Genomic DNA, 21,473 nt, shown 5'->3' with positions numbered 1-21,473 from the left:
ACTGTCTTTAGAGGTTTCTGAAGTGGGAACTGCAAATTATTGCTGTTTCTTTTTAATAAATGTGCTATTTTATCTAACTGGCCTTGAAGGTATCTTTAATGAGGTCATTTTCATTGTTTCATTCATTCATAATTCATAAGGCAGTTAACAATTATAGTTAAGCTTGAGATTATAAATTCTAATTCTATGATTATTGAAATTATAATGTATTTTTACTAATATTGTGCCTTACCAAAAGCTGAAGTTTGCTTAATTAATGAACAATTAATTTATAAATAACAAAAAAGTAAATAAATTAGTAAACAATATATATATAAGAAACCATTATTTTTTTTACTAATATAGTGCCTTTACCAAAAAGCTGGAGTTTGCTTAATTAATGGACAATAAATGTAAACTAAAAAAGTTACAATGAGTTAAAAAATATAAACAATTACTTTTTTGTTTTTACTAATAGAGCCTTACGAAAAGCTAAAGGCCGCTTAATCAATGAACAATTAATTTACAAAAAAAGTTACAATTAGTAAAAATAGATATAAAGGAAACCAACAATTAAAAAAAAAAATCAATGAAAAAATGTAATGTGTATTTTTTTATTTATAAGAAAAAACTAAAATATTAAAACAAGATGTACAAGACATAATGACGGGCTTAGAGAAAATTAGATTACATGGATAGAAGTATATAGAGGCTGAATACTTAGAAAAAATATCTGCATTGGCTCAGAATAATAATATTCTAAACACAAAACTGTTTTTAATAAACTGACGTGAGCTGATGGGGGAGACTTGAGAACGCAAACAGAAATTACGGTAACCATAGCAACTTTCGAACGCCTTCAGCCAATCAGAGCGCAGTCCTGTCGGCGTAGGTTCTCCATAGTGACGCGATACGCCATCTTGCATTTAGCGGGCGTCGAGTTCAGTACAGAGACGCAGACTAGTTCGCGCTTCAACGCTACACCAAGTGAAATTTCAGAGAGATGAACAGTCAGAGCTCCCGCAACGAAACGGCAGCCGCCGCCGTTAACGGCTCGGATTCAACGGCGGTGGCGGCGGCTTCCCGAGAACGCAAAACCGGAGGCGGCGTTCTGAAAAGGCTGAAATCGCGACGAAATCAAGTGGACCGACGGCCTGTAACGGAGGAAGAGCTGCGGGCGCTGGGGAGAGACATCACTCCGGATGAAGTTTTGGGACTCCGCGCAGTCACTCGCGGTAAGAGCTGTGGGACAGCGCTATAATACCCGCTTCATCTCACAACTCTTCAGATGCTCTCAATGTAACATGTGTTATGAGTTACAGCATCTTCTGAGTAACGTTACATGTGTTTGTTTACTTGCTTTATAGTAACAGGCCCAATCCATGCAAGACATTTTAATGAGTTTCCAGAGAGCACTTAATGTCTGTTTTAAACATGGCTAATTAAGCACTGTGGATCCTGCATCATGTTAAGAGTATTGCTAAATAGCTTTCTCAGTGCACAGATTCTTGCATGTGTTTACTCAATTCAGTCTCTTATTCAGATATTACTAGTATGTTCCTCCCATGTATTACTGAAGTAACGTTACATGCCTCATTTTCTCTCCACAGACTATCTTTGTAAACTAGAGGACAACATCTACAACATTGACTTCACACGCTTTAAGATCAGAGACCTGGAAACGGGGACAGTCCTCTTTGAGATTGCCAAACCGCCACACTGTGGTATGTTTCCTTTGTTTGTCCTCGAGTTAAACTAATAGATGACACCACACAATGGTTCTTTTAACATAGGTCTAACTAACTTTATTACATGTAACGTAAGTGAGTTTTTTCTTTCTTTTGACATCATTGTTTTTATTAATAGTGCCATAACTGGATCTTACAGTAAAACGACAGACTTGTTGATGTATGTTGGACTTCTCATTTAGTGTTGAAACCCTGTGCTTTAATTACAGTCGACCTCGAGCTCGTATTCAGATTTGCCTCCATCCAATCAACAACCGATGGATAGAGAGCCACAACCTACATTTTTCTTTACTTTTTTAATAATGCATATGTATATCAAAATACAGAAGAAAAGATCCGCCGCTACTTGCGTTACACCACAACTTCTATGGTATCAAATCTATTTAGAGGTTTCTGCTGTCACGGGTTATTGAAATATGAGGGAATTTTATCATGTCATGTTCACTGGAATTTATGTAGTGAATCCATATTTCTGGTTTTGCTCTGTATGGACAATTTGGCTTTCTGAGCCTCCATTGAGCTACATTCAGTTCTTAGCCTTTTTGATAAATACTTTTGTTCATAAATAGAGATAGTAGCATAAAACAATCTCTATAAAGTTATTTAAATACTTTTGCAATAATCATGTACAGCTGGAATAAGTAATGGAACTTCATTGGTCAAAAAGGTTGTGTTGCACAGTTCACTCATACCAGTGTTATCTTTGTATTATTGATATATTATTGGTTTTGTTAATATTTTGATTTTATTTTGTTTCATTTTAATTTATTTTAAAGTTATAGTAATTTTTTTTTTTTTTTGTAATTTTTATTACTTTTTTAAATTTATATATAGTTTTTTTTAAATTACATTTTAGTTTATTTTTTGTTATTTTAGTACTTCAACATAAACTAAATGAAAATGGGAATTGTTGCCTTGACTACTAGCTGCAGTAAAATAATTTTAATTTAATTCAAGTAACAATCTTTTTATGGTTTAGTTTTAGTTAACTATAATAAACTCAATTTAAAAAACTTTTTGTGCCTTTTTGACATACTTTTGTTCATAAATAAGTATAATAGTATAAAGCAATCTCTATAAAATGATTTAAAGAAAATACTTATGCCGTAATCATGAACAGTTGGAAAAGTAATGGAAATTGATTATTTTATTATTTGTTATTTTATTATTATTGATAAATTATTATAGGTTTTGTTCATATTTTGAATTAGATTTTATATTTTCTGTTTCATTTTAATTTAATTAAAAGTTTTAGGAGTTTTGTTTACTTTGTAAAATATGCCTATATAGTTATTATTACATTTGTTTGTTTTGTTTTATTTAGTACTTAAACATAACCTAAATGAAGATAAAAAAAAATGTTGCCTTGACTACTAGCTGAAATAAAATAATTTTAAATTAATTATTTTTATTCAAGTAAAAAAAAATGTTTTTTTAGGTTTGTTTTATGGTTTAGTTTTAGTTAACTATAATAACCCTGACTCATTCACTCTTTCTCAACTTGTTGCATTCAGACCTTAATGAGGAGGATGAGGAAAACGGAGATGTTGACACCAGTGCCGGGCGTTTCGTTCGATACCAGTTCACAGCGGCGTTCCTTAAGTTACGCACAGTCGGAGCCACGTAAGTCTGTCGGGCATGTGCGTTCTGCTGCGTAAACAAACCTCAGTAGCTTTGAAATCACGTTGACCAGCTCATGTTTTGAAACAAAGGAGCTTGTGTCATCTGCTGCAACACTTGAGCAATGTTATCAGCCAAATCCCACAGAAATCATGAATAAACCATGATTTGGCCTCAGTTAATTCTTTCAGTTGTGCAGTAAACATGAGCAAACTTCAGTCTGTGTAGTCGATTGTCACGTTATCTGTTTAATTTAGTGTTATTGGATGACACAAAGCACTTGTTTAGCAATAAACAAACTGACCTGAATGGGTTTTTAGTGCATGGATTGATACTCTTGTGCATTGGTATGTAATGTCTCTTATCTCCTTTCACACTCTCTCAGTGTGGAGTTCACAGTTGGCGATCGACCGGTTACCAATTTCAGAATGATTGAGAGGCATTATTTTCAAGACCGCCTCCTGAAGAATTTTGACTTTGACTTCGGCTTCTGTATCCCGAACAGTCGGAACACGTGCGAACATATTTACGAGTTTCCTCAGCTCCCAGATGACCTCAGTGAGTGTTCTGGTTGCTATTTGAACTAACTCTACACTCCTGTAATGAATGTAACAGATCTTTTAGTTCTTAAACCAGACGTGCTGTTTTGTTTGGTTTTATGTTTTTGTTTTTTGGTTTGTTTTACTTTACTGCAATTTTATTTTATTGAATTTAACAGATAATACTCTGCAATTACTTCGTAATTTTGTCTCGTTTCCCAGTAAAAATAATTATTAATTTATACAAAAGAGTAACCAATTGCTTTACAAGTAACACATTGACCTGACTTTGTCTGACATCTCACTTGTCCTGTCGGGCTTGTATCAAATTTCAGACCTTTCTCTCTTGCCTGTGCTCAGATAGAGGATAGCGCATTACATGTTCGTTTTCATTTGTTAAAGTGGCGTTCCTTTGTTTCCTGCAGTACGGTTGATGATTGAACACCCGTATGAGACCAGATCAGACAGCTTCTATTTTGTGGACAACAAACTCATCATGCACAACAAGGCAGACTACGCTTACAACGGGGGCCAGTAGTGCTGCTTCAGCAGGAAACCTGACCATAGTTTGTTGGAGTGACCGTGTGGTTTTGCTTAAAGTGTTTGCGTGGAATGCAAATACAGGACCGTCTCCTCGCTACCAACAACACACGGTGTTGTCACCAGCATTACGATCTGGCAGCATCGACCCACCCAACTGGAAATGACCAATCCTTGGCAAATGAAGTTCCTGCATTCCACAGACTTGCACACACTACTTGTGGGTTTGGCCAAAAAAAAGCGGAGCCTTTCTCCTCGACTAGCCGGAACTGAAGAATTCCTGTCCTGTCATCCTGCTTTAGGGGCGACTACAATAGAAGAGTTGTTGTTTTGTAATGTTTGTTCTCTTACGTCTTGCACCCAACACCACCTTGTGTCTTGTTTTGTGAGATTTTTAAAGCTCTGAAGTCCTGTTAACCAAACTGAATCTTGAATATCTGAATGGGGTCTTTCTGTGCTACAGCTTTGTTCAAATGTGCTAAAATGAAGTGATCCTTCCACATCTTTGGTTATTAAACAAAAAGAGGGTTTTTGCACAGATTTGCAGTTTTTGTAGTTCATTAAAGGGGTAGAACGGCATTATTGGGGTATATTATATCACTGAGATTGCAACACTTCCAGACACGTGATCAGGGTTAGTATATCCAGTCAGTTAAAGAGGATGTGATCTGTTTTCACCATAACCCTAAAGGGTGTTAACATGACACCTTTTCAGCTAAAAACGGAAAACTTTTTATGCTTTTTGGCTGATCGTTTACATGACAACAGCGTTTTGAGGGCCTGAAAATGCAAGCATTTGTGAAAACTGGTTTCATAGTGCAAGTTTTTGAAAATGATACCGTTATCGCCTCCTTTTAAAGCTGCAGTCCGTAACTTTTTTTGGGTTAAAAATGATCCAAAATAGTTTTTTTGAGCAAGTACATGGTTATGTACTGACTGGCTGGTTAGTCAGTGTTCAAAACTATCTGCTTTCCTTGGCTCGATTCAAAACGGTATAAGCTTGTAATAATATTTTTAATTCCAGTGGTACTGGTGGATTTCCGCGGGAAATTCGAGCATGTCTTTGCGTCATTACGTCACATCTGTACACGAGGAGGGGTCTCGGCTAGTAGGCTATATTGCGTGTGAGGATGTTGGAGGTGGAGATTTATAGCCTTTTCTCACAGCACTTGATATAATTAAACTTATCAATTTGATGGCGGATCCAGAAAGGTTCAAAACGACAATCACCTGTGACAACTGGAGATTCACCCGTTGTAAAACGCAAAAGACTTCAGACTTCGGAGTGGCTACAGAAAAAAAGAAACTGCAACCGGGCCCATGCAAAAACAAGGACAAATATCGGAAGGGCATTAAATGTAGCCACGCAATGCTGTTGTTGTTAACATTAACAATTTGAGAACAAAGTACAATTTGCACGGTTTGATGTGATATGATAAGCGATCGTTAGATTTAATCAGCGCGATTTACTGCAATTCTTTTTTTTTCGTTAGTTGGTCAGAACAAAAGTGGATGTTACTTGTTTAGGCGACATTTTCCGTTGAAAATTCTTATGTTGGTCATACTTCCAAAAAGTAGAATCTGTGATTCCGAATGACGGTATCCACACCGGCGCGGTGACTGACAGCCGCACATTCTCCTCAAAACATTGGATTCATCCGCGCTGTGCCATGCCGAGGCACAAGTTGATAATTCCGCGAATAACTGCAATTGCAGATTTCGAACAGAGATGGCGACAAAGAGGAAAAACTACAGACTGCAGCTTTAAACTACAAAAACAGGATTTGTTAAAGCGGTGATGTCATGCGCATGCATATTATGTGTTCATTTTATAGGCGTGTAGTTTTTCTTTACAAAGTGACATCGCCAACTACTGGCCTGGCAGCAGAACACAGAGATTTTAGTCGTTTTCGCAGATCTGTGTGAACAAGGATTGTTTTGACAACGTTGTTGTCTGTATGTGAAAAAACGCAAAGGAAAAACTTTTCCATTTTTAGTTGTTGTTGTAAAACATACCCTAGAACAGTTGCAGTGTTTTATGTAACTACTCTACCGTTCAAAAGTTTGGGGTCAGTAAGATTTTTAAAATGTTTTTGAAAGAAGCCTCTTATGCTCACCAAGGCTGCATGTATTTGATCAAAAATACAGTAATATTGTGTAATATTATTACAATTTAAAATAACTTTCTATTTGAATTTATTTCAAAATGTAATTTATTCGTGTGACGGTAAAGCTGAATTTTCAGCATCATTACTCCACTCTTCAGCGTCACATGATCCTTCAAAAAATAATTTTAATATGCTGATTTGATGCTCAAGCATTTCTTATTATAAATGTTGAAAACATTGTGCTTCGTAATATTATTTTTTTTATTATAGGAAAACAATGCATTTATTTCAGGATTCTTGATGAATAAAAAGTTCAAAAGAACAGCATTTATATGAAACACTTTTGTAAAATTATAAATGTCTTTACTGTCACTTTTGAGCAATTTAATGCATCCTTGCTGAATAAAAGTATTAATATCTTTTTAAAAAAGACTAACCTAACCCCAAAATTTTCAACCCTAAACTGACCATTTAAATGTACTTTGTTTTATTTTGTCTAACTGTTTATGTCAAGTCTTTATCTGGTTGAAAACAAAAGTGGACTTTTCTTATGGTGTGTAGTTTCAGTCCTGTAGGGATCTGGAAGGGATCTGGCCATAGGGCATCTGTCTGTGTCATGTACGAGGGTTTTTTAATGTCAGGCTCAGCTGTGCATACATCCAGAAACCATGTTTTCACTCGTGTCACACACAGAAAGGGATGGGATTCCCAACATGGTGTCCTTGTGCACCTTTCAAGCTGTTTAGCCTCTATCAGAGCTTTGATGTTTACCTTTGATCTAATTCTGATTCATGATGTTTAATAGCGGTTGTGAATTAGGCGATGTGATTGGCTGAATAACTAAATTAAAAAAGCTTCTGGATACCCACCAAGAAATGCCTAACTTTACATATTTAATACATTTTAATTTGATTTGGTTAGCTCATGATCAAAGCAAATCATGTGACTGGTTGCAAGATACCCATTGTTATTCATTCACAAAGTCAGTCATCATCAACTCTCACTTTATTCACAAACAAGTCAGTTGGTCAGGTGACTTTCTTACATTTTTAAGTGTCCTTAATAGAGAGAAGTTGTAATATGAGGCAAGAAGACCCATGTTTGTGAAGTATTCATGGTTGCATGTCTGTCTGATGCCTTATACTCATGCTGTTTACAATAGGTAGCCTACTTGGGGCTGGGTTGAAATGTTGATTGCTTGATTTTAATCGATTCATAAATCCCAAGAATCGATCTTTTAGGGAATGCTGTTTTCAGCTCAATCAATGTTCTTTTTAGCGTGTCTCCCATCTAATAAATTGAAAAAGCTTCATTACTTTTGATATGAAACAAAGTCTTAGCTTTCAAATGCCGTCAAATATATTACGAACTTCAAACAATGTCGCTTTGGCCCTCTTTAATGTGGCGTGCAAGTTTAAGCGAAGCTCCAGCGATGTACGTGATGACGTATAAACAAGGGAGTCGAATTAAGTTGAATCGAGATTGGATCGTAAATACCCAGCCCTAATCGGTACCATCTCTGTGTTGACATGCTGTAACCTTCATGGAGTAATTTCCCAAACAGATTTTGATCCATATATTAGGCTACCTTTGTTAAATATTTTGGTTTTATCAATTCTCCTCCCTTTTCAGTGTCTTCAAATTATGTTGCAACCTTACTGAGAGAGATAATAATGTCTTTATTATTCTTTAAAATATTCTGTTTATTGTATCTAATGTGTGGATTTATTCATCAGCTGTTTTAGGAATACTGCTTATGCTTTACATTTGTTGTGTAATATGTCAACTGGAATACATTTCGCTTTTGTTTTTGTTTTTTAAATGAGCCTTTTATCGGGTTTCTGTGAATTAAGTCTTAATTCACCCTTGCACAAATTAAGGCAAACAAACAATCCATTAAAAAAATCCATAAAGTAATGGCATTAAATCTTGTACTCATTGCAAAAAAATTATCTTCCTCAGTATTTTTGTCTTGTTTTCCCAATAAAAAGCTAAACATCTTTAAATCCACACTGTAAAAAATGATTAATAAGTTATGACAACATGTTTTTTACATTGCTAACTCATCAACTCCAGCTCATCAAAATAGGTTTAGCAATTTTCAACTTTGTTATACAAGATTTGACTAATTTTTTTAAGTCAGTTTAATATAATTTAAGTTTAAGTTTTAAATTTACCTTAACACCTGCCAAAACCCTTTATTTATTATGTCAGAATCAGAATGTTTTTTGTGTGTCTTTTCATTTAATAAAGCCTGTATCAGGGCTCTTAAAAAGAAGAAATTCATAATGTTATATTCTTTGAGCATTCTACAAAAAATGATTTGTTTAGATTCAGTGACAAATAAAATGAATGCACATACACACACGCACATGCACGTATCGACCCTTGGTTTAAAGATTTTTTCCAAGATCAACTGCAGTTGAAGACAAAAAAATAATCTTATCCCGTTTGACCTTTTTTTCATAATTGTTAAAACATTGTATTATATTGTATAAAATATGAATTCTGTTCAGATATGGAGGCTGTTACCCATGGGGGGGTGTTCAGAGGAATAAATAAAATACATTTTATAAACTATCTGTTTTATTCTTGACTCCACAGTAAAATCCAATATTGTACCACAAGGTGGCAGCAACGTCATTTGGACAGCAAATCATTTTAAATCCCATCTCAAAATATTTTCATTGCTTATGACAAATATGACAAAGCATTTATCGCTATTTGCAAATAACTGCTACTTTAATAAATATAATAATTTACTTTAATACGTAAATATATTATTGCAATACTGTTATACTAAAATACTGAGATGCAATAGTATCTAACTACTATTTACACATTTATTACAAATACTGTTATTTTTACATAGTGTATATAGAATATCGATATTTTATTTTCAAATTTTTATTTTAATTCATAAGTATGATTACTTTTTAATTACTTGAATTACATTGCTGCCATGTACTCTCCTACACTACAGGAGGAGCAGTGGCCATTTTGAGCAAAAAACCTCAATCCTGTCACACTCAACCCCGTCACATAATATGTATTTCTCTTTGTTTCAGGGTTGTAAACTTGTGACAAGGTTGAGTTTTTCCATTTCATTTATAATAATTTGAATAAAAAAAAAAAAGTCATGGTTTCAGTAAAGATATTATTCCCAAAATCATGACAACTCATAACTTTGTTATAAATAGAATATTTGATGTACATGTGATGTGTCCACTTAAACATCCTATGTCAGAAATGTCACCCAGATCAGCAGCAGAAAGACTGTGTTGTGCAAGCAGATTCCTTGACACAGAAAGGGCACAATATGAGAGACAAAAAAATTACAAATGCCAATCAGAATCGAGAACCAGAACGAACTTTTGTATAAATTTGATTAAATGGCACATAACTTAGAATGCACCTTCACAAGAATATAAACTAAAGTGGAAATTTAATGCACTTGATTTCCATCAAAACGATCTGCAAATTTAATGAATCAGTTGTGCAAGTTTGTCTAGATTTTAAGAGTTCCTTGAAGAATGATCTGTGCCTGACCAATGATGTCCACTCGACCGTCATCTCTTATCTCCAGCTTTACCTCGCCACCACGACTGGAACACTGGTAAGCTAAAAAACAAATATAGAGGAGATAAATGTCTTAATCTGAGCAACTTGTTTTGTTAATATTAAAATAACTTATATTCTTTTTTTTATTTTTATTCCAGTGTTTGTGATGACATGACATGAAGGAAAAGGAGGCTGTTACCCATCATTTTCTTTTTCTCCAACTTCTCAGACCAATAGCCAGCAAGGACTGTATGTGCAGACCCTTTTAGAAATAAAGTTGTGGTATGATTTGCATTGATTAGTATTGGCTTGGTAATATTTATGAGTTTACATTGTACAAATTTCTCATGTTCTGCTCACCAGTGACTGGATCTTCAGGGACGCCAACCCAGGGTGAGAAGACACGGGAGTAGAAGTCATATCCAGACTGAGATGTCTGTGTTCCTTTCAACGTAACGATGAGACTTTTAATCTTACCAGTGGTCTCATTTCTCACAAGAGTCTCTGCCTCTGGCCTCAAAGACATAAGATCAGACCTGCCAACAATAAAGAATTAACAATACTGCAGAATTTAGCATACAGAAGCATACAATTTCAAATAGATTATTCCTTTTTCTATGCAAAGCTGTTTTCACATTTAATGCATACAAATACATTGCCTTTATCGATGTAATTTTCTTTGTTAATTTCAGAAATGTCCAGCAGTACCTGTTGCATGTGTCAGCTAGACGAATCATTAGATTTTTTATGGCTGGATTGTAGCACACATCCTGAATGGGTAAGTCTCCAACAGCAGCCTGAAAACGTAAGGCAAAATGGTGACACAAAATAGTTTCTGCTAGTGTCATTCTAAAAACCGAAATAAAACTGGCAGTGTTACCTTCAAAAGGTCCTTGATTTCATGTTGGTCCTGCAAATGAAACATCCAAAACTCAAATTCAGACCAAAAGCAACCACTTGATTGAGTCCATTTTGGTTTTGTTGAAGAAAGTGTCCACAAAGTGTCTTTTGGTCATACCTGGGGCTCTGGTTTGTTTAAGGGGAAGTCCATTATTAGAGATTCTTCATGCTGGCGCACAATAAGCTCCCCACTCATAGTCTCAAACACCACAACAGGATTGACATTCTCTGTGTGATGATATTGTGCTTTTAGAATGGTCACCATTCCATTGTTTTTGGTAAAAAAATTCATGTCAGAATGAGCGTTTCTTACTTTTAAGGTAAAAGAGCACTGCTGCTGAGGCCAGTGTTGCATGTCCACATAGTGGATACTCACTTTTGGGGGTAAACCAACGTAACCCAAACCTTGCCCCTTTCAAAATACATCAAATCCAAAATGTAAATAAGAGTTGATTGATTATTTCAAGATGCATCTCAGCAGCAGAATACCTGAGGTAAAATCCACAGAATTCTGTTTTGTGATGAAAGCGGTGTCTGATAAATTCATCTCTGCAGCAATGCTTTGGTAAAGATCATCTTGCAGCTCCTATGTATTACAAAGAAACATTTTATAACATTATAACGCGCAAACACATTTACATTTTATTACCATGAATAACTAATCTATACGCTGACATATTTAGAAGCATGTCTTGTGATAGTGTAACTACTTACCTTCTCTATAAGACATACTGCAGCAGGATTGCCTTTGAAAGGTACATTGGTAAAAGCATCAACAGTAAATATTGGAATTTCCATTGTCGTGGAAAATTCGCTGTCTTTGACTCTTCAGTTCTGGTCTCAAAAAAAGCTTTGAGTCGAAGTTCTCAGGAGATTTTACTTTATTGAATATGCAATAAAGTTGAGATGCAGCTGCTTATCTGACTCATTCAATGTAAAACCTCACTTTTGTTTTTTTGTTTTTTTATCGCTGCACATCCAATGGCCGCTTTTCTTTTTGCTCCACCCATGAGACCATTGCCTAAAAAAGGCATCATTGCCTCTGCCAAACTATCTCCACACACTAACATTTGGTTGAGGTGTTCCAAAAGAAGAGTGTTCCAGTGGCGTAAGAAGTAAGGCGTATTTAAATTTTGAAGCGATCGACACGAGTTCGAATCCGCCTGTTGCGATTTAGTTGTTCTCCTTTTCCCCATCGCATTATTAGATTGGAAAGGCTTTTATTTTCAATAAATATGAAGAACTTATGTGAAAAGTGGAATTAAAATGCCTAACGGTTATTTAATAATAAAGTGCTTATCGGGTAGCGTTAAGCCCCGTTCACACCGCCAGCGATTTTGTCGCTGCATGTCGCTAGTCTCTGTACAGTGAAGTCGCTTGTGGGCGTTCCTAGTGTTGTCGCTCTAATGTTATTGGTAGACTGCACGTCTGAGCATATACCATCACAAGTGTTAGGCTATATAAAACTGAGATATAATTCTAATTTGACTAGGAATTGGTCTTAAAAGAGTTAAAAGCAATATTATGCTGTTGGGAGAGTGTTGTTATATTAACCACAGCAGTGCAGTGCATTAAATATTTAACTACATTAACGATCGATCAATCAACAAATTAAACTCACTCATACTGTCAATAGTTACTAAAACGTCATTCGAATTTGACAAATAATCCATTTCTTGTCCCTTATAATCCACATAATGCAGGGGAAACTGTAAAATGAACTGTCTGCAGCAGTGCTAAACTTGCATCATAAAATTACAACACTCGAACTAAATGTGTGAATTAAACTCACTGAGAATGTCGACAGTTTCTTTTCCATGCATCATTTTATTATATCCATACAGTCAAATCATATAAAGCAGTGAAATCGCCCTCGAACTCTTCTTGCCTGCACTCGAGACGGTGACGTGAGCTGAACTCCACTGAAAGTCTTCTTTCCTATTGGTTGTCGCTCGCGAAAATCGCTTCTCATTTGCATAAAGTTGAAATTTCTGAACTTTTGTCGCGCGTCTCGTGTCGCTTGACACGCCCACATTCTGTCGCCAACGGTCACTGTCGCTCGTGTCGCCGGATGTCGCCAGCGCTCCATTGAAATGAATGGGATCATGTCGCTTTGTCGCTGCGTGTCGCTGGCGGTGTGAACGGGGCTTTAGGGGGAGGTGTAGGGGGAGGGCTTGTTCCAATAAGGCGGCATTTATTTAATAGGCTAAATATAATCATTTACATTCGATATGTTATTATTGCATACTGTTTTATAATGTATTAAAATACTGAGTTGGAAATAGTATCTACTATTTACTCTTATTGCAAAGAAAATACTGCTCGAGTAGGCTAAAAAGAATCTATCGTTTTTTGCACATTGTAATATCTTAAGTTAAAATATAGGAATTTGCACAAGTTGATATATGTATATAAGTCAAAGAATGATTTTACATTTCAGATTAATCTCTGTTATGGTGTTCTGTTTTGATTGTCATCGGTTAGGCATATTCAATTATATCAAGTAAATTGTCAAAATAAAATTGTAGCCTATATTGTAGTTATATCAATTGTATCAAAACTATTTAGCCTATACATTCTGTAAAAGTCTATCCAGAGGGGCTTAATTCTTACTCCAGTAGGGGGCCATCTTTTAATATTTGACATTTTGTGCTATATGACAACAAATTAGTGAAAGTTTATTTATTTCCTATTAGCCTACAAGTTGGCCGATGCAACGTCATCCTGCAAATGCTAAACTTGTATCTATATATGTTACAATTTAAAAGTAAATCACCATTGTTCTTTGAGGGAGAGATCTTCCCCCATCTTACTTACTCCTAACACATGTTGTGCACAGTTCTAATAGGAAAACATTTAATTAGGCTAGTCTGTTTTGCAAATACACAGCATATTTGGGACGTTGTCTTCATGCTGATCACATGCTGAAGCAAGAATAAACTTGTTTGGTAGGTTTTTATTGATCTTGCCTTGTAAGTCAGGTCTGTTTGCTGATTTTAGAGGGGTGTTCGGCGCATTTCGGCTGGCTGGCCTGGAGATCTGGGAAACCAGCATATATACAGAAGCAAGCTACATAATAAACAATGTTAGTTTACTGAGGAGGGCGGAGTTGAGCATTATGTTGAGCGTTACGTGAATAGGAAAGGAAGATTTACTGAAAGTGAAACCGATTTGCAAGACTGAACATTTCATTTAGGCTACTCTGTAAGTATATCGTATTTATATAAACACATTTAAAAGTGTTACCATTCTTTCATTACCCACATATTTTCACTGCATCTTTACATGTTTTTAATGTGAAAACCACTAAGTTTCGATTTCTGCAAATCAAAACTGGATGATCTCATGTTTGCTTGCCTCTCTTTCTATACTCACAGGTGACAGGTCTCAAGTTTGTCTGCTCTTAAAGGACATTACAATGAGTCTAAACGAACAGCTTGATTTTAAAAGGTGCACAAAATTCTGTATTTTTGAGTTTTTATCACTCTGTTTTGAAACAAAGTATCTTGACGTGTTTAGCTCATATTTATCATTGGTAAAGAATTGATTACAAATCATGTTTTGTTGATTTCAAGCCAATCCAAAAGAAAAAGATCAGAGTCTGAATGCACTGCCGAAAAACATGCCAAAAATAAAAGGTAAAAAATTTAAGGTAAACCTTTCCATTTATGTATAAAGAAAGATATTTGCTGATATAGAGGAGGCTATTGAAATAACTTGTATTACAGTTTATTAAAATGTAGAAAAATGAATGTTTTTATCACACAGTTCTGTTTTACATGATTCTCACCCTTTAGACAAAAGTCAAAGAGAGCAGCTTCTCCTACTTTCAGCTATCTGTCAATGAAGACAGACTGTTCAATTGATCCACCAACTAACTTCAAAGGTGGAGAGACATTTCCTTTGCATTCAAGGTGATTTTTTACTTGGATACAAAAATAAAAGCAAATTTGACTCCATTATGTTTCCAATAATATATAAAATATTAAAATAACAAGAATCTAAAACAATAATTTTAACAATAATTACATTCTTTCTCATGAATTTGTTTTATAAGACAAAGCACCAATTTCTAATCGAACACATACAATACCATGCACCAACACTGTACTTAAAATGACAGGATTAAGAGAAAACGAGAGACTTCACCAGTCACCGGTTGTATTTCACTGAAAAGTGACAACCCAATGAACGTTTCAAAAGGCATTACATCCGATTTGAAGTAAGGACATTTGCCATATTTGTAATAATTTGTAATAAAATGTAATTAAAAGAAATAAGTAGCCTAAATGACACTGTTTTCTTACAGAGTAAGATCAGCTTCTCCTACACCTACCTGTTTGTCTTTGAAGACAGACTGGTCAATAGATCCACCAACCAACTTCAAAGGTGCAGAAACTTTCCCATTGGATCCAAGGTGAAGTTATTCATTTGTTATTTGTTAATATAAATAACATTTAAAAACTCAGCACTGAAATGTTAGTTCACATCATTTACTCACCCTCATGCCATCCCCTATGTATATGACTTTCTTTCTTCAAATAAAACACAAAGATTTTAAGGAAAATAATCAATTACTGTGATTCGATATAATGCAAGTGAATGTGTAACGCTTGAAAAACCACACACTGCAACCGTGTCGGTGATCCATATGAACCCAGTGGATGAAACAATGTCTTCTAAAGAGAAACGATAGGTGTGTTTAAGAACAAATACTAATATTTTAGTCTTTCTCCACCATTGACAAGATTTTCCATAATTTATTATACAACGCCTCCCCGCCATTGACAAATTTTTCCAGTGTTGTGCCGAATTCTGACCCCCGTGATGTTACAGATCTTCTGAAAGAGAACAACATCTCCGAAGAAGTAGATCTGCGTAAACCAGAAGGAGCAGATGGAAGTTGTTTACGAACATATAAGCTAACGTGGTCATCAAACATTCAACAACATATAAATCCAATCTGCCTGACGTTACCGAATTAACTTCTCTCCTGAGCTTCACAACGCACTTAGCTTACTTCAGGTGTCACAATGTCCTTCTCATGAAGGCTCATAAGACAGTAGACCGGAAGCAATGATTTATAGTTAAAAAGTTTAAAATGTTTGTATTTTTCTTACCCACACCTATCGTTTCACTTCAGAAGTCATTGTTTCATCCACGGGGGTTGTATGGATCACCGTCACAATCGCTGTGTGTGGTTTTTCAAGCGTCTACCAAGTGGCACACATTTAATGGCATCATATGGACTCACAGAGATTAATTATTTTCCTAAAAATGTTCATTTGTGTTTATCTGAAGAAAGAAAGTCATATACATCAGGGATGGCATGAGTGTGAGCAAAAGATGAGAGTGAACTGAATGATTTTTCGGTGAACTATGACTTTAAGCAATGTGACAGCAGAAAAGTTTCATTTAGTAAATGTCTTTAATTTTGTGACTTCTAGACTGCTGAAAGAGAAACACTTAAGGTGCCCGATTTGCAAATCGATGTTGAAGGATCCAGTGTCCATCCCCTGTGGACACAATTACTGCAACGCTTGTATTAATGCATTCTGGGACAATTGTGCAGGAGAATATGTTTGTCCACACTGTGGTAAAGCATCAGAAACACGGCCAGTGCTGAACATAAATGCAGATCTGGCTGAGGTGGTTAAATACAAGCAGCAGGCAGGCTTCAGTCCAGCCCCTCCACCACAATCCTATGCCGGACCGGAAGACGTGGCCTGTGATTTCTGCTCTGAGCGCAAATTGAAATCGGTGAAGTCTTGTTTGACTTGTGACGTGTTCCTCTGTGAGACTCACGTCAGGCAACATTACACAATACCAGCACTACAGAAACACACACTGTCTGACGTGACTGACATTAAGACGAGACCCTCAGAGCAGTGTCAAAACTCAGACAACAGCTTCAGTAGCACTGCCGGCGGACAACAGCATCATGCAGATTTAAAGGTTTGGTATCCTAATGAAATTATGCGATATATAAAACAACACAGCAAATTTGACTATTATAAAATTAATAATGCATACTTTATTAAAGTTGTCATGAAATGGAATTTTATTGTGATATAGTGTATAGTAAAATCAAGGCAGCATTTACATTATATGGTTCAAGTGACCCAATTCTGATTTTTTTCCTCATGTGGCATAGATCAGAAATGACTCACAAACGTGTAAGCAGGAAAAAAGCACATGGATTCCGATATTCTCAGATCAGTTTCAGGCCTCGTTTATGTGGAAACAAATCTGATATGAATCGGATACGTGCATTTGCGTCTGCCATGTAAACATATCGGATATTCCCCTGTCAATGCGAGTCGTACATCATTGAAAAAATATGTTCTTTCTGAAAAAATGTTGTTTCATGCTTGCGTATGTTGTTTCTTCGAGTGTGCCATTTAGCCTAATTAAGTTCACCTGTTATTCATTCCGTTGATTGGTTTGGTCCGTCTATTTAAGCTCGATGTTTCCTTCAATTCTTCGTCAGTGCTCGCTGTGTTATGTTTGGTTGCTCTGTTTATGTTTTCTAGTGCCCTGAGTTCTTTTAATAAAAGTTAAACTGCTGCGTTTAGATCAGGGATGTCCAATCCTGCTCCTGGAGGGCCACTGTCCTGCAGAGTTTAGCTCCAACCCCAATTAAACACACCTGAACCAGATAATCAAGGTCTTACTAGGCATTCTAGAAACTTCCAGGTGGGGTGTTGAGGCAGGCTAGAGCTAAACTCTGCAGGACAGTCACCCTCCAGGACTGAGTTTGGACACCCCTGGTTTAGATCCTTTACTCTTCATTTATTGCAACGCAACTGTGACAGTATTTTGCTGACCTTTAAAGATGTCGCAGAAAGCAATTTTTTGTGTGTGTGCCCATTTCGACCTAAGCTTTTCTGGGTTAGTAAGTCTATCTTGGGTTGTTTCGCCAAGTGAATAGTGTAAATTCAGATATCAGATATGGGTCACTTTTAAAAGAAGATGTAAGCTGGTCATCAAAAAAAATATATATAGTCAACAAATCTGAATTGGGCATCAAGACCTGCAGTGCAAGTGCAGCCCAAGTGGTGCTCACTGCAGAGCAGGCTGCGTTTACACTGGCACAAAAAAAATCAGATTTTTTTTACCCACATCTGACACAGACTGGAATTTGTTGCACATTTCCAAATGTGGTTTTTAATCAGGTACATTTCCTATATCTGGACATCTGACCTACGTCTAAACATGTATCCGATTCCTCTTGGAATTCCAAGCCACCACAAGGCGAGTGGGACTGATAGCTTTTTAATGTCGTATTATGAAGCAGACATTCTTGTATACGCTCGCACTATTGAGGTGGTGATTGTGCACACACATGGTATGTTCAGGAACATAAAAACATGTTTTCAACCTCTGCCTGGTGAATTGTATAAAAAAAACACCTCTGTACAAAGAGCTACATTATATTTCTCAGCAACAAGGTGATAACTTGCTGTTTTTGTAATTAAACTCACATCTGTACAGACGCAGATACACAGTATCTCTCTCTCTCTCCCACGTTAATGTTTATATTCATCAAATAAATGTAATCTTACAGTGCTACTTTATTTCACTTCAGAATTCTAGATCTAAACAAACCCTATAAATAGCAAGTGAAAATTACTGTTGTTTTCCGGTAGCCTATATTTCCGTTCAGTCAAATTTTGCGCCGCAAACATTCATGACTGCTTTTAACTTATCTATGCTGGCAATAAATAGTTAAGAGATCAACAGAATAATTTTGGGCGGGATTAATGTAAACTCAGATATCCGATACCAGTGGTGTCCAAAGTGAATGTAAGGCGGGACAAATAATCAGAAAATGTCAAAAGGTCTGTGCATTAAGACTTGCAGTGTAAACACAGCCTAAACATCCAGATTTCCCTCTCTGAACTAATGGGTGGAGCTTAACCTCGTCCAGCTCCATCTCTGTGGACCTAATGTGTGGACTTTAGTTTTGTAGAGGGATAGGGTTATGGGTAGGATGTGGCTGGACGTCAAACTCCACTCATTGGCTTTGCAGTGAAATGTCATCTCGAACAAAAAAAATGCAGGACAGGACTTGATTTTGTCCATTAGGAATCGATTGGATTGTTGGATGGTTGTGATTTGCTATTGCTGTGATGTCATGTGAGTGACAGGTTTTCATCATTTACGTAAATGCATCATCATAGAAGAGAAGAGATGTAGCTGAAAGAGGGAGTGGAAGTTATTTTGATTAAAAATTACGAGAGCACATGAAATTAAACAATAATGTACACGCATAAGCAATATTCCATAAAAAATAAGAATTGTCAAATTTGATTTCATTGTCACTTTAATTTGCTTGATGTATTTTCTTTTTGTAGGAGATTGCAGTCGCTGCCAAGCTTCAGACACGTCTAAAGAGATCTGCAAAAACCTTCAGACCTAAAACAAAAGAAAAAAAAGATCATGTTAGAAAAATTGCGCTTATGTGCTCCACACTACAGCAAGAGGTTTCAGGGCTTAAAGAAAAACTCTCAAAGTTAGAGACAAAGAATACAAAGAAAGAAAAATATGAGGATGAAGAGGAATACGATGATGATGAGGACGACTATGGAGAGGAAGATGATGATGATGATGATGATGATGATGATGTTGATGAGGAGGAGGAGGATTATGGAGATGATTGTGATGACATTGAGGACTATAGTGAGAAAGATTTTGATGCAGAGACTGATGAAGAAGAGGAGGGTGATGAAGATAGTTTTGATGATGAGGACGGATACAAAGATGATGATTGGGAGGAAGATGATTGGGAAGAGAATGAAGACAAGGAAGACTATGATGATGAGGACAATTCTGAGGAAGATAGCGATGAGGATAATTATGATATGTACTATTAATCATCTCTGTTTACAGTGACTATTGTTTTTCTTAATATGCATATCTTTCTGTAAAGACATTTCAAAGCGTTTCAGTGGGAAATAATAACAGTTAAAACAGCCAATACTTGGTTTCAGTATATACATTCTAGTAGTGTTAGGGAAAGTTACTTTAAAGTACTGTGTTACTCCCTATGAAAGTAACTAATTGCGTTAGTTAACCTACTTTTTAGCGCAATTTTCCTACGGACAAAATTGCGATTGTTAACTCATGATTTCTGTTCTGTCTGTGCGCACCAATCTTGCACTTCTATCTCCTCCTCAACCAGACCACCTAGAGACTTCGGGTTTTCGGCATTATGTTAAGGAAGGTCTAATCTCGGGAACGCACAAAAAAAAAAAAAAAAAAAAAAAAAAAAAAACATAAAAACATTTACTATCTCTTAGTGTTGTGATCCCATGACGTCAGAAAATTGCGCTAAAACACTCACTGAGTTTTTATTACTTGTTTTGTTTTGCCCCCACAATAAAAACTGTACAGAACATTTAAAATATCATACATAAGTCATATTATTGGAAGATATGTGACAACTGATATTAATATGCATTTATATGCTATTTACTCTGCAATACTGTTGTATAGATCTCATTGATTTACATTACAAGCTTGTCAGACTTTTTTTCCCCAACTGCACCAAAATTGCATATGTATGCTAATTTTTGGCCTCTAAAATTACGAGCTCTGTATTCTTCTATATCATACTATATGAGCCATAAAAGCCTGGAGCATCAAATATGATATTCAGCAAAAACCTTTTTTTATTTATTTATTATTGTCTAAAGGTTAAAAAAAATATATATATTATTTTACATGTCAGGTTATGACATTAATATGTCCTATTTTTGTACAAACCCAGTATATTCTGCAATAAAATCTTCTTTCAACTAATTTCAAAATGGAGTGATTTAAGATTTAACAGACAAAGTTTTAAAATCAGTATGTTGGAAAATGATTATTCACTTAAAGAGTTAGTTCACTCAAAATTGAAAATTTGTACCCTAATGTAGTTCCAAACCTGTAAGATTTTCATTCATCTTCAGAACACAAATGATGATATTTTTAATGAAATCTGAGAGATTTCTGTCCCTCCATTGACAGCTATATGTAACCACTTTGACGCTTCAAAAAGTTCATAAAGATGAATTGAGTGGTTTAGTCCAAATTTTTGGAAGAGACTCGATCGGTTTATATGATGAACAGATTTAATTTAGGCTTTTATTCACATATAAATATTGATCAGCAAACATAAACAGAAGTTTAACCAAACCTGTTTGATCCGCGAGAGCAAACCTCTTGCTGAAGCTCAAACGTGCTGCGCAACACAAGAACGAACTTCATTGGTTCCTGCTGAAGCTCAAATATGCATCTTAACAAGAGAATGAACCTCACTGGTTCTTGCAGAAGCTCAAACGTGCTGCACAACACATGAGAATGAGCCTTATTGGTCCTTGCTGAAGCTCAAACATGCTGCGTAACACACGACAATGAACCTCATTGGTTCTTGCTGAAGCTCAAATGTGCGTAACACGAGAATGAACCATTGGTTCTCACACGTCCAGCGA

General features: G+C 35.9%; 4 protein-coding genes across 4 annotated transcripts in view; 2 read left to right on the top strand and 2 right to left on the bottom strand.

Moving 5' to 3' along the window:
- The first annotated feature begins 891 nt into the window (after nucleotides 1-891).
- Nucleotides 892-7,403, top strand: unc119b (unc-119 lipid binding chaperone B). Its single transcript, XM_079897889.1, has 5 exons — nucleotides 892-1,214; nucleotides 1,590-1,703; nucleotides 3,242-3,350; nucleotides 3,733-3,905; nucleotides 4,312-7,403. Exons 1-5 carry the CDS (start codon nucleotides 983-985, stop codon nucleotides 4,422-4,424), a joined length of 741 nt encoding a protein of 246 aa, XP_079754015.1. The 5' UTR covers nucleotides 892-982; the 3' UTR covers nucleotides 4,425-7,403.
- Nucleotides 7,404-9,106: 1,703 nt separating this feature from the next.
- LOC307174174 (phenazine biosynthesis-like domain-containing protein 2) lies at nucleotides 9,107-11,949 on the bottom strand. The gene is made up of 9 exons (XM_079897888.1): nucleotides 11,710-11,949; nucleotides 11,485-11,581; nucleotides 11,309-11,407; nucleotides 11,114-11,223; nucleotides 10,976-11,005; nucleotides 10,804-10,892; nucleotides 10,456-10,631; nucleotides 10,295-10,357; nucleotides 9,107-10,155 (listed from the first exon to the last, which is right to left on the bottom strand). The coding sequence occupies exons 1-9, from the start codon at nucleotides 11,791-11,793 to the stop codon at nucleotides 10,043-10,045; spliced, it is 861 nt and encodes a 286-aa protein (XP_079754014.1). The 5' UTR covers nucleotides 11,794-11,949; the 3' UTR covers nucleotides 9,107-10,042.
- Nucleotides 11,950-13,945: 1,996 nt separating this feature from the next.
- On the top strand, nucleotides 13,946-20,241 carry LOC307173566 (uncharacterized protein). Its single transcript, XM_079896763.1, has 8 exons — nucleotides 13,946-14,199; nucleotides 14,373-14,445; nucleotides 14,571-14,633; nucleotides 14,793-14,909; nucleotides 15,119-15,217; nucleotides 15,305-15,412; nucleotides 16,443-16,950; nucleotides 19,353-20,241. The coding sequence occupies exons 2-8, from the start codon at nucleotides 14,414-14,416 to the stop codon at nucleotides 19,869-19,871; spliced, it is 1,446 nt and encodes a 481-aa protein (XP_079752889.1). The 5' UTR covers nucleotides 13,946-14,199; nucleotides 14,373-14,413; the 3' UTR covers nucleotides 19,872-20,241.
- hnf1a (HNF1 homeobox a) overlaps nucleotides 17,738-21,473 on the bottom strand; it is a 37,993-nt gene continuing 34,257 nt past the window's right edge. Inside the window, exon 10 of the mRNA XM_079896761.1 lies at nucleotides 17,738-19,413. Within this exon, the coding sequence (XP_079752887.1) occupies nucleotides 19,376-19,413 (38 nt within the window). The 3' untranslated portion in view covers nucleotides 17,738-19,375. The remainder of the gene's footprint in view (nucleotides 19,414-21,473) is intronic.

Source organism: Squalius cephalus (assembly GCF_949319135.1).
Source record: "Squalius cephalus genome assembly, chromosome: 16".
NCBI lineage: Eukaryota > Metazoa > Chordata > Actinopteri > Cypriniformes > Leuciscidae > Squalius > Squalius cephalus.
The sequence above is the reverse complement of the archived record's forward strand: the minus strand, read 5'-3'. Positions and strand labels throughout refer to the sequence as shown.

Excerpts from the sequence above, each read along its gene's own strand:
- LOC307174174 (XM_079897888.1), bottom strand. The coding sequence starts at position 11,793 with ATGGAAATTCCAATATTTACTGTTGATGCTTTTACCAATGTACCTTTC. Across the intron at positions 11,582-11,709 it reads CAGTATGTCTTATAGAGAAG|GAGCTGCAAGATGATCTTTA; the intron begins GTAAGTAGTTAC and ends TGTAATACATAG. Across the intron at positions 10,893-10,975 it reads AAATCAAGGACCTTTTGAAG|GCTGCTGTTGGAGACTTACC; the intron begins GTAACACTGCCA and ends TTACGTTTTCAG.
- unc119b (XM_079897889.1), top strand. The coding sequence starts at position 983 with ATGAACAGTCAGAGCTCCCGCAACGAAACGGCAGCCGCCGCCGTTAAC. Across the intron at positions 1,215-1,589 it reads ACTCCGCGCAGTCACTCGCG|ACTATCTTTGTAAACTAGAG; the intron begins GTAAGAGCTGTG and ends TTCTCTCCACAG. Across the intron at positions 1,704-3,241 it reads TGCCAAACCGCCACACTGTG|ACCTTAATGAGGAGGATGAG; the intron begins GTATGTTTCCTT and ends TGTTGCATTCAG.
- LOC307173566 (XM_079896763.1), top strand. The coding sequence starts at position 14,414 with ATGAGTCTAAACGAACAGCTTGATTTTAAAAG. Across the intron at positions 14,446-14,570 it reads GAACAGCTTGATTTTAAAAG|CCAATCCAAAAGAAAAAGAT; the intron begins GTGCACAAAATT and ends GTTGATTTCAAG. Across the intron at positions 14,634-14,792 it reads AAACATGCCAAAAATAAAAG|ACAAAAGTCAAAGAGAGCAG; the intron begins GTAAAAAATTTA and ends CTCACCCTTTAG.